Raw genomic sequence first — 12865 nt, forward strand, 5'->3', positions numbered from 1 at the left:
CTTGTCACATTCTTTTTAGGTGACAAATCTGAGGAACTGTCCCAGATTGAGGTGTCAATAGACAAGGTTTTGAGACAAATTGAGAAATTAACCAGTAACAAGTCACTAGGACCAGATGGTATTTACCAAGGGTTCTGAACTTAAATATAAAACTGCAGAACTGGTGTATGTAACTTATCGCTTAAATCAGCCACTGTACCAGATGGTTGGGGGTTAGCTAATGTAAGGCCGATTTTTTAAAAAGGCTCCAAAGGCGACCCTGGCAATTACAGACAAGTAAGTCTAACTTCAGTACCAGGAAAATTGCTTAAAACTATAGTAAAGAACAAAATTAGCAGACACATGGATAAACATAATATGTATTGGGGAAGAGTCAACATGGCTTCTGTAAGGGAAAATCATACCTTACTGATCTATTAGAGGTCTTTGAGGTAGTTCACAAACATGTGGACGAGGGTGATCTAGTCAATATCATATACTTGTACTTTCAGAAATCCTTTGACAAGGACCCTCTCCAAACGGTCTTTGGCAAATTAATCAGTCATAGGACAAGAGGGAAAGTCCTCTCATGTATCAGTAACTGGTTAAAAGATATGCAACAAAGGATAGGAGTAAATGGTCAGTTTTCACAATGGAGAGAGGTAAATAGCAGGATGCCCAAGGTTCTGTACTGGGACCTGTGCTGTTCAACATGTTCATAAATTATCTGAAAAGTGACGTGGAAAAATTTGCAGCTGATACAAAATTCCTCAATATAGTTAAGTCTAAAGCTGACTGTGAAGAGTTACAAAGGGATCTCAGTAAATTAGGTAACTCAGCCACAAAATGGTAGATGAAATTTAATGTTGGTAAATGCAAAGCAATGCACATTGGAAAAAATCCCATCTATACATACAAAATCAGGGGATCTAAATTAACTGTTACCATTCAAGAAAGAGATCTTGTTGTCATTGTGAATAGTTCTCTAAAAACATCCGCGTACTGTGCAGCGGAGTCAATTAAGTTAACCAAAAGGAACAATTAGGAAGGGAATAGGTAGTAAAACAGGAAATGTCATAATGCCACTATATAAATCCTTGGTACACCCACACCTTAAATGCTGCATGCAGTTCTGGTCACCCCATCTCAAAAAAGATATATTAGAATTGGAAAAGATGCAGAGAAGGGCAAGAAAAGTGATTAAGGGTACGGAACAAGTTCCATACAAGGAGAGATTCAAAAGACAGAAACTTGTTCAGCTTAGAAAAGAGCAGACTAAAAGGGGGATATGATAGGGGTCTATAAAATCATGAATGATCTGAAGAAAGTGAATATGGATAAATGGTTTGGAGAAAGTTCATTAACACAAGAACTAGTGGGTCACCCAATGAAATTAATAGCAGTTTTAAAACAAAACAAACAAACAGGAAATACTTCTTCTCACAACGCACAGTAAACCTGTACCATGGGTTGTTGTGAAGGTCAAAAGTATAACTGAGTTCAAAAAAGAATTAGATACGTTCATGGAGGATAGGTCCCTCAATGGCTATCACCCAAGATAGTCATGGACACCACACCATGCTCTGGGTGTCCCTAAATCTCCAACTGCCAGAATCATCTGGCTTTGAGCACTGTCAGAGACAGGATACTGGGCTAGATGGACCATCAGTCTGACACAGTATGGCCATTTTTATGTTAAATATTCAAGGTTGTTGATGCTTCTTGCTTGCCCTTTGCATCTCTTCAGCTTGTGCAATGAAAGTCAACTAATCAGTTTAATTTTTGAGTCAATTTCATTTTTCACATCCTCACTCATTAGCAAAATGTTTGTTTATGCTTAGTTTAGCTATTTCTTTATTTGTACAATGTATGGGAGAACTGTTTAGTGACTTCATTAGCTTTTCAATATTTGTATGGTTAAAAAAGCATTTTGTTATTTATTGTTATAAACTGATTTCAGTTTAGTTAAAAGATCAAACACTAACCATGCAGTAAATAACTGGTCAGTGCCTACATCTCTACTATCTGTCATTTGTATTTTTATGCCTCTCCTGTGGCTTTAACTATGCCCTGTGGGTGTAGGAATTGGATGGTTAAAAATAACAGATAAGAAATCAAAGTCATGCTCTGATTTCCATACTCCTTGGCACCTCATTCATTATTTGCTAGACGGCAATGGGAATATCAGTAGCTCATTGAAGAAACAGCACAAAATACAAAAACAATCTGATTATCATCCAAAAGCCAAATGAAACAGACTATTGCCTTGATTACCTTTGTGGCATTTCTATACATTCCTTAGGCACTGCCATACCCTGTATTCCTTTTGCATATTACCCATTCTGTTTATTTCAGCTGTACTTTGGTTGAGATTTTAAACACAATTTTTAGAGGAACAGGTAGAGGTGGAAGTTCGTCAAATTAGGTGGTAGTTGGGGTTTTTTTTTGTTTTTATTTTCCTTCTTCACATTAGTTGTAGCTGTGTTAAATACAAGAATTTGCACCCAATATCATAGCTCTATTAGTCTGCCAATTTAAATGCAATAAAGATACTTTCATCCTGGAAGTGGGGTAAACTCCATCACATGAGTGATTTAAAACTGGACTGTACAGTGCAAGGGGAATGATTGGGTGGCTGATCCAATGATCATGAAGTCACTGGATAGACTCCCATTGACTACAGAGGGCTTTCAATCAGAGCCCAGATGACCTAATTAGTTTCTCCCATGTTGAAGTGATTTTATGGACCAAATAAATGCTTTACCATCATGGTGGGGTCACTAAGTGGGGAAAGGCCAGGGGAATCCCTTCTGTCTCCAAGCAATCCCATGTCATGTGGAGGAGATAGAGGAGAAAGCCATGATTTGATTGTCTAGTAGACTGGGCACTGGACTGGGACTGGGACTCGGAAGATCTACGTTCAATTCCCAGCTCCATCCACAGACACCCTGTATGCACTTGGGCCTCAATTCTCCATCTGTAAGATACGTATAATACTGCTTTATCTCATAGGCGTTCTGTGAAGATCAAATCCATAGATCATTGTGAGCCACTCCAATACTATGGTGATGAGGCCTATGCAAGTGCCTGGATAGGTAGACAGAAAGATTGCCCTGTTTGTCCTTCGCTATTTTTTTCTACTTGTCGTCTTTCCCCTTTTTCTCTGTTTAAAAAAAAATAAAATGTGCTTATTATTGTAAACTTTTAGAAATTTGGAAAAAGAGCAAATAGATGAGTCTTGCCCATTTGGGAAGAGTTTTTCAGACTTTGATTTTCCCTATATGCTCCACTCTCCCTCCTTTCCCTTCCAAGGTGTCTGGCCCTATCAAAACAGGGAGTGCTACTGATTATAGATGGAATCAAGGTTCAGATAAAAAATCCAAGTGAAGCAGTCAGCATGAATTTGGACTTTGACCTTCTATCCAGAGTGTGACAAACTATTTTCAGTTTCACTAAGTTTAAAACTAGTTCATGCCAAGGATAACTTTTATTTGTGTGTACAAATGTGCGCATACATGGTATTCTTTAATATCACTCAGATGACAGGGGGAGTTGTTTTGGGCAGACATTCATCTAAAACTGGGTTGAAGTTTTCCCTAGAGTGCCTATATACAGCAAATAAATTTACTGAGCACCATCGCTGCTTAGTTTAAATGTGCAGTGAATCACTGATGATGATTTATCCCCAATGTGGTTTTCACTGTATTTATAACTTGAAAATAAGCACATAAATAACAGGGATGGCTTTGTTCACTGTTTATTATAATTCTGCAGTGCAATCTGGATGAATTTCACCTGTCTGCAGGGTCACTGCATTATTTAAGTCCTATATTTGTCTACAAAATAAGCTTAAGTGCTGCATAGATTTTGCACTGGCCCTCCACACAGAGATGAATTTCATTGACTGTGAATACAGGAAATGTAAATTGTGACATTTACAATATTCTAATTAATTATTATAGATCCCCATCTACTTTTGTCTCATCCAATATTTATTAATAATGATAATTGTATATTATTTGTATCGCAGTAGTTCCTAGTAGCCCCAGTTATGGACCAGGGCCCCATAGCTGAAGGTGCTGTACAAACATATAACAAAGAGCTTACATTCTAAGTATCTCTTTTCTTTTGGATTGTAAGCTCTTTAGGGCTGGAATTCTCATTTTCTATAGCACCTACCAGTGAGGCCCTGACCTGATTGGTGTCAAGGTACTATTCCAGTATAAATGTTTAATCATAATAGCATATAGGAAATAGAAAGAGTTAATTGCAAATGTTAAAGTTCTGTAGCTCTTTGTATTATTAGTGGTGGTGGTGTTCTTAATTTTTATTGTTGTATGTATTATTTATATTTCTGAAGTAGCCCCTACTTTGTGCTGTGTGCTTTTCAGAAAGGCAAGAAAGATCAGTTCCTGCTACAAGGAGCTCATAATTATTTTGATAAAAAAAGCTTCTATATGTTGTTTAGTATTTGTCTTAAGTAATTAGCTGGTCATGTTTTGATCCTAATTCCATAGATAGTGCATATCAGCCAGGTTTCTCTTGTTTGGAGTGCTATGGTCATGTTTGTGTTGAAACTGGCCTAGGAAGTGTGACTGAAGCAATTCTAATTCATTACCAAGCAGTATGGGTATCTAGAGAATATAAAGTCCCTGGACAATGATATATTCGTAAAGTATTTATTAAATTACTGATTGGTACAGTTAAGAGTTACAAGATTGTTCTCAAGATGTACCTGATGATTCCCGTAGGATTCAATGATCTGATACTACTTGCCAATGTAGATGTAGTAAAAAAGTATCTTGCCAAGAAATGGCCTTGTTGACTATGAGCAAGTTAAGTATATCTAATCCTTGTCCGACCAATGAAGAGCAGAGGACTCAGTGAAGTCCTCCAAGGAATTTGCTGTGCCCATCTAATTTACTTGGGAAGCGCTTTAGAGACTTTGGTGGTGGTTGCCATGGAAAACCCTAAGATAGAAAGAAAGTGACACCAGACATTAAGGATTAGTCTCTGTAAGGGAGTGGACTCACCCCTGCGGCGCCTTCTGCTAGTCTTCGTTGGGAATTAGCTCACTAGGCTCCGGAGAGCCCTCTGCAGGTCAGTGATCCGCCTCCCGGACCCAGTGCCCCTTGTCTCTTGGATGGCTGCCCGCCCCCTGGCAGTACACCCACTGTCTCTCAGGGTTCCCCCCCCTCAGGGGACCCTGCACCCACTGTCCCCACCTTGTCTCACTGTAAGGCTACTGCCAGTCACCAACTAGCCCTTGTATCGGGGGCAGACTGCAGTGTAAAAGCCACTCATCACTGGCAAGGAGGGGTTTGGACCTGCTGCCTCAGCCTTCCTGTGGGCTGCCCCCTTTGCAACCCCCGTACCTGCCTGGCCTTCTACTAGGCCGCAGCCTGGGATTTTCCTGGCTGGAGTTCCCCAGCTCCCTTGGCCTTTCCCCAGCCCTGCACCAATCTAGGTACTCTCTGCTCCCTGCAGCCAGATCCCTCCCTCTCCAAAGGAAAGAGAAAGAGAGAGTGAGCTCCTAGCTCACTGCCTACTTATAAGGCCAGCTGAGCCCTAATTGGCGCGTGGCCCCAGCTGAGCCTACTTCCCTACTCAGGCTGGTCTGCTTGCCCCAGCCACAGCCCTCTCCTTGGCTGTTCTAAGCTCCTCAGGGCAGGAGCAGGTGTCTACCCCGCTACAGTCTCACAATTCTGAAGTGATAAGATTATACGGAATTTTTTTTCATTGAGTAATTTATAAAGCATCACAGACTCTCAGCCTTGTGGAACACACAGTTTTTGCGTCAGACTCTAAAATCAAGCAGAGACATTCTGGTTTTGCTTTCTCTTTTTCTTTACCTCCCTCTCCCAGTGTTCTCCTTCCACTTACACATGTGTGTAAGTGTGTCTGTCTGTAGTGAGGAGGAGGGATGTTTCAGTATGTTCCAAGATGTGCTTGATTTTAATCTCAAAATCCGCTCTCACTCTCATCCTGTTCCTCTCACAACATTGATCCGTTATTTTGTCAAGAATGGTGAAACGTTTCTTGATATTATTAACTGTGAAATCCCCCTCCCCCCAAAACTCTCTTAAATAACATCTTAAGGCAATTCACCCTGTGTGCACACACTTACCCCTTTCCCCCCTTGTAACATTCCTATAGGCAAGCCGTGGACTGAAAGGGCATAAGACTGAGCTCCTTTCTCACCCCCAGAGGCAGTCTCTCCAAGTTACCTTGAGATACGCTGCTGGAGAAGTGAGAAACTTGCATTGTTGTTGCCCATGCTGTGCCCGTTCTGTGGATAAATAGGCCGTTAGATTCCAGAGCTGTCAATCTGACACTTTAAACAGGCACTATATCCTGAGTTTTTTAGCTTACTTTTTGACATTTTCCATTAAACGTTATAGAAAAGATAAGAAGGAATATTCTGCTCACTAGGAATATCTCTACCTGTCTTCTCAACGATGACAGGCCCTTTCTCAGGACTATAGCTCCGCAGTCCCCATGCAGCAGTGAATTAGTTCTCAGGGCTAGATTCTGGTATTCTTACTCTCGTTGAGAGGAATTTTAATCCTTCAATAGCCTCACTAATTTCATTAGTACTACCCAAGGAGTCATACATTATTCAGTGTGAGTGAGAGTAGCAGATTCTGTGCAAGCTTTTCGTGCCCAATCACTTAGTGCTGGGAGCAGTGCTTACTTCCATGAGCACTCACACTGAAGAAAGTACTGTGACCTGTAGTGAATATTTGCAAGATTGGGATCTTGCTTTGTATCCGAGTCTTAACATTACTTCATTTGGCGGGGCTTGATTATCATTCTTCAAGGTGGCTTGACAAAAAGCTTCAAGCCCTGCTAGCCATGTACAAATATTGAGGGTATGTCTGCACTGCAATCTGCATTGTGACCCCTGGACATGCCCAATCTTGCTTTGATCCAGCTAGCTCAAATAACAATAGCAGCACTGGCCTTTCAACCCCATCTAGGACCTTGACTATATACTTGAGTGGCTAGCCGGTGCTGCCATGGCTTCACTGCTATTGTCATTTGAGATAGCTAGATCAAAGCTAGCTGAGGTATGTCTACAAGTGCTGCAGTCACACCTCTGATCGCAGCCTAGTCATGCCCTGAGTAATAGACTGGCAGTATCGGCTTCAATCATTATCCAAATGCACAGTTAGGAAGTTTTTAAAAACAGGTATTTTAGACCTACGTAAAAGTTTGTTGTACAAATATAGTTGAAACCTTTTTTAGACCTTTTTTTAGAAAGCTGATTATTTACTCTGTAGCTCAAAATGGAGATGTTTTGGTCTATTGTGTAAACAGGCTCTTAGAACCACTTTTTGCCTAACAGACCATAATGGCTCTCCTGTCATGTAAGTATTTATTTGGAGATAATTTTAAGTGCCTTTTTGTACATTTTTGTAAAAATCCAAAGTAGCCACTACCTGCTTATTCACTTCAACATAAGCCATTTTCCATAGCTAAATACATTCATCATTTTAACAGCTTTTTAAAGAAAAAAATCATTGCCAAAAATAATTAGATCTCATTGTGACCTAATTATGTGCTAGCTTTTTTTCTTTTTTTCTTTTTTTAAATGTAAGCTGTTTTTTACGTTACTGGAACACAAAGTCTCTCTTTGGAAGGCCACAAATTGAATGAACTCTACAGTGGTGACAAAGTGTTTCCTAGCAACATCATGCCTGCACTAGTGCTGCTTCCTTCACTCTTCAAGCTGAAAGCAAAGTCATGTCCATTAATTCCCAGCTGCACCTAAAACTTTTCAGAGATTATGCTGGCTCCCTACTGTTCATGTTTTCATCTTGCTCATATGTTGTGGAGCAAACCTGCTACTGTGATGTGTTTATCTCTCTCTCCGGTTCCCCCACAAAAAGCAAACCCTGCGTAGGTATTCACAATTAATGTTCATTTTACATTTAAAACAAATCATTTGTCTTACAGCATGATGCCTCCCTTGATGCATTATCATTTTAGTCACTCAAACAACATGACAAGCCAAAGATAAAATGCCTTCAAAATATTTCATATATTGCTAAGATCTGTAATGCAAAAATAACCTTTCTTTCAAGTGAAGGGGGCATTGTGTAGTTTAAATACACAATAGCAGCATTGGAAGAAAACTCATGGGGCTTCTTAGTATCTGCTGATAGCTTGTCTACATAGAATGAGTTTAATGGTCTTAGCCCTATCCACAAAAACAGGTAGCCACATCACAAAACACACCATAGTTTACATTCTTATTGGCAATCTCAGCAGAGAGGCCAAGCACTGAGTGGGCATGGAGACTGAACTCCCATTTAACTGCTTGAAGTGATCAGGGTTCAAGTACAGTGGCGGGACAGCGTGTAGAAACTTTGACTGCTACCACCTGTAATGGATCTGGTCTGTGGATAAACACAGGACTTTAGTGTCCAGAGCTCTCAAGCCACGATCTTTAACAAGCTGTGTGTTCAAATGAAAAAAAAATGTAAAAGAAACATACAAAAATATGCAGATCTAAAGATGAATGGTGCCAAGTAAATCCCTCACTGTTTTCTAATATAAGGAACAGCCATGCTTTGCTAGGATAGTTAGTCAATTTCACTGTGCCCTTGTACCAATTTGGACATGGGAGTGGAATAATCCATTTATTAACAGTCACAGCTCTGGGTCAGTGTGGCAAATACAGAGAGACCTAACATATGCTGTTCCACACATATTCTCCCAGGAAGATCCAAGAGTACTGCTGCAGGCCAGACGTCAAGGCTGGCCCCAGACTGAGAATACAGTTTGCCACAAGAAACAATCTACTAGCTCACTGCTATCCAGGATAAGGAAACCTTCCCTGATGCATCCTGTGGATGAGTTTGAAAGGTTCTTCTGAGATCAGTTTATCCTCGGATTATTTGGACTAGGGTTATGGAGAATTAAAATTAACATAGAAGCATGATTTGCTCTGCCAGATCAAACCACTGGTCCTTCAAGTCCTCCTTCCAGTAATAGCCAGTATGTGATCCTCCAGAGGAAGGTGAGAGAGCCCCATGATGTACATAGCCTGGTCTGCAAAGTTGTATATAGGGGGAAACTTGCTGCCTGATTCCTGCAGCAATAAGATTCAATACCAGGAGCAATTACTCAGTGTTCTATGACAATTATGTAGACAGCAAGATTAGGAGATTGGATTTCAGACCTCAGTGAGAGGGTTTAAAGCACAATGATCCTGTTTCCACTGTAGATCAGATCATTTTTTCTACCTCTAGTTGTGGCAATTCTGTCCTCTGTCCTGTTTATGCCACCCACCCTCAGTCGGTTTGCAACATGTGAGAGAGGTTTGTTGCCTGACTCTTCAGCCTTCTCAAATGAGGAGTTACTGGAATGGCTCAGATGTGGAGTAAATAGTGTAGTGAAGAACTATTGCCACCACGTGTGTATCAGGCTGTGAAGGCTTCCCCCCTTCTTCCTTCCTCTCCGTTCCCACCCTTTCATTCCCGTCAATGGGAATTCTGTCTGTTTATTTTCAATAGGTATTCAGGCCAGGTACAGTTCCACCTACTGTGACAGTTTCACCTATGGGAAGTAGATTGACAAGTTAAGGTATCCATTATCCATGAACATTTGGTTGATAAACACAGGCAGCCTACCAGGTAGAATATTTCATTCCCAATTCAGCTCTACTAACAATAAATAAGAGCACAGCTGAAGACAGTCACACTATATATTATTTATGGGATATCCCTGCTAAGGTGTCTCTCTGGAAAATATAACATGCTAAATCCTGACATGAATAGGCTTTGTAATAAATAGTTAAGTCTTTTAAAGGTGGGCATTTAAACCTGACTTCTAAAGAGAGAGGTTTTTTTGAAATAGTTTTGCTGGAGGTTCTTTATATTCCAACTTTGTTAGAAGAAGTTCTGGAGGATTCTGTAATACACTATAGAAAAGACACAGGGCATGCTGCCATCTTTGTTTTAAAACAATTCTCCTATGTAGATATATATGGATGGAGGAGTTATTTTATATAAAAATGGCCATAAAATGAGAATTTGATCCTGTGTCAGCAGACTGTCAATTATGTCTATAACAATTAAAAATTAACCCTTAAAGTTCTTAAAGTTTTGGGGGATCCAGTTACATATCACTTGAATGTGACACTTGAATGCACACTTTTTATGAAGGTGTGAGCTAAATATGAATTTTTTCCCTACCATGCCCCTCCCCACTCAGCAACAGTGAGGGTTTTTATTTATCCCACTAGCTGAAGCTGCTTTTTGTATGCACAGTGGTATTGTTTACCTGCCTAGAGCGTAGAATCTTAATGTAAATTAGTATTTCTAGTACTTATCTTCTTCATTTCTTCAACCAGATGGCTGCCCTGATTTGTGCAATGGCAATGGGAGATGCACGCTCGGTCAGAACAGCTGGCAGTGTGTCTGCCAGACCGGCTGGAGAGGGCCTGGATGCAATGTTGCCATGGAAACCTCCTGTGCTGATAACAAGGATAATGAGGGAGGTGAGCAAAAGTCTTCCAGTTCCCAATCCCTAAAGAACAGAGGGTTATATGCACTTTCGTCATGAGTCACTTTACTACAGAAAGGCCCTCTCTCATACTATTGTCAATACTGTTGTTACATTTCCTTTGAAACAAATGAGATGGAGAAAGCTGTGTCCTTGAGGAAACATCGTGTGACCTGAAAGGCCTCCTTTTGAAGACAGAGGACCAGATTCCACCTTGATATAAACCCCATTGCAGCCAGTGGAGTTTACATCAGTGATGAATATGGCCTAGAATCTTAGACCTCGATCCTGCCCTCAGATATGCAAGCTCATGCCACCTGGTGAATTGTAAAATCACTTACTATGCATATGTGCAGAAGTGTAATAGCTGATTTAGCAGGATATTCAGCAACATTTATTCACCTTTGTGCCAGAAGCCAAGGTCATGTCCTCATATGCAAAAACCACATAAGAAGTCATAGCTCACTGTGTCATATTTTGCTGCCAACATGCAGAGCTGTAAAGGACTGAACAAACCTATCTGTATTTACATCCGGAGGTCTTTATTCAGTTTTCACTCTGTCCTTACCCAGGCAAACTAACATTAAGTAAATTATGATTATGGACTTCAGGATTTGGTCCAACATGGTTTTTAAAGAGGGCTGCAGTACATCTTGTTTTCTGGAAACTTTCATTGTAGAAACTTTCAGTGTAAATCTTATAGAACTTAGAGCAGAAAAGTTCCCAAAAGCTGTACAATGTGGATGTCTAGTCTCCTGACAAATACATTGAGTCATCCATGGGAAAGGAAGAAAAGACCTCTACCATCTGTAAAATGCTGAGATTTGTGGTGCAGCAGATAGGCTAAATAAACAAGGATCCCTGGAAACTGTCTTGTTTTTCCTGAAGTAACTTTCTCATATTGTTCCCTATATTTCTTTTGATTGCCAGCCATAGAAGCTTTTCAGCTCTCTCCTTTTCTTCTGACATTCATCAAAACCAAATATTTCATGTAGCTTCTTTTCTTCAGTCTATTACTTTTGGTTGGACCTCATTTATTTTAAAGAGCACATCTGTTGTGTACTGATGAAGTATTTCTTCTGGAGCAGTAGCTGCAGAGAATGTTTTGGTTGTGGTATTTCCCAAAACTTCAGGAAGACTCTTTATTCTTTGGATGATTGCTTCAGCAATGAAATTGCCTTTAAGATGAGTGTCCTATTCTTATATAATATTTAAGGCTTACAGAAATTGCTTTAAACCCCCAAATCCAAAAAAGGGGTTTTCAGTTCAGTAATGTTAGCCAAACACTGAACAGCATTTATAATCCCTTAGGTCCAGATCTTCTGAAGAGCTCAGGGTCAGATTTCCAAGTGCTCAGTGCTGGGGAAAGATTTTCAAAATCGCTTAACCCACAATGTGAAGACCTGTTTTGAAATCCTAGCCAGTAGAGCCAAATTCTGCACTCACATACCCAGATCTGAACACCCTCAAATGTTTTTGTCAAAGTTGGGATCTGAATCTCAGCTTGGCAGCTGTTACCTTACTCTGTAAGAACCAAATCAACCTCATGGATCTGAATACTGCAAAACTTCATAGTTCAGGGCTATCTCTAGTAAATAGCTCTTGCCATATGACCATACAGATAAAAATACCCACCTTATGTAATACGACTTGTGACTTAACATAATAAATTAAAAAATGAACTAGTTTTTATGCCAACATTGCAAAATTAGAAATTCTCCCCAAACCAAAAGTGATTTTAGAAAGAAATGATAATAATAATGGAATAAGAGCTTTAAAAAATTAGTAGGGAGAATGATTTCACTGTCTTTGTTTATTTACTTGTTTAACTTAGGGTATATTACACATGTAAAACAGACATGCGGGCAGTGGGGGGAAATCCTTTGGCTCTTGTGAGACCATTCAACCGATCACCCCAATTTAAGAATTACAAGCCTCAAAGACTTTGCTCACAGAGAGCAAATACTAGCCCATTAAAGTCAGAAAATATATACAATGCATATGTGAAATGACAGGAATATAATATTAATCATCACTAGAAAGAAGTGTGATTGTTAATTCATCTTAATCATAGCCAAAGGGGAAAGGGTGCAGACTGCCTCTACATGTGGGAAATGTGAGGTTTATGAGACTTGCAGACCATCTGGCCTCTGAACACTCCCATGCACACTCAATCTATACAAATATTTTCTAACATTGTGTTCTCTTCATCTGTTCCATTTGTCACCAGTTGTAATTGATTATAATGCTCTATGTCATCTACTATAAGCTGATGGAAATGTGCAAAGTGTTGTTTAGAGAGGAAGGATCTGCTTTTGTGTTCTCAAACACAATCTAGCCTGTATAGAAAAATGCTATAGAATATATTAAAAAA

General features: G+C 39.9%; 1 protein-coding gene across 13 annotated transcripts in view; it reads left to right on the forward strand.

Moving 5' to 3' along the window:
- The window catches only part of TENM2 (teneurin transmembrane protein 2), a 1431609-nt gene that overhangs the window by 1345471 nt on the left and 73273 nt on the right, over positions 1-12865 (forward strand). For all 13 annotated transcript variants that reach the window (XM_074960653.1, XM_074960654.1, XM_074960659.1 and 10 more), the window contains one exon: positions 10340-10486. In XM_074960653.1, coding sequence (XP_074816754.1) covers positions 10340-10486 — 147 coding nt within the window. The remainder of the gene's footprint in view (positions 1-10339; positions 10487-12865) is intronic.

Source organism: Natator depressus, chromosome 8, assembly GCF_965152275.1.
Source record: "Natator depressus isolate rNatDep1 chromosome 8, rNatDep2.hap1, whole genome shotgun sequence".
NCBI lineage: Eukaryota > Metazoa > Chordata > Testudines > Cheloniidae > Natator > Natator depressus.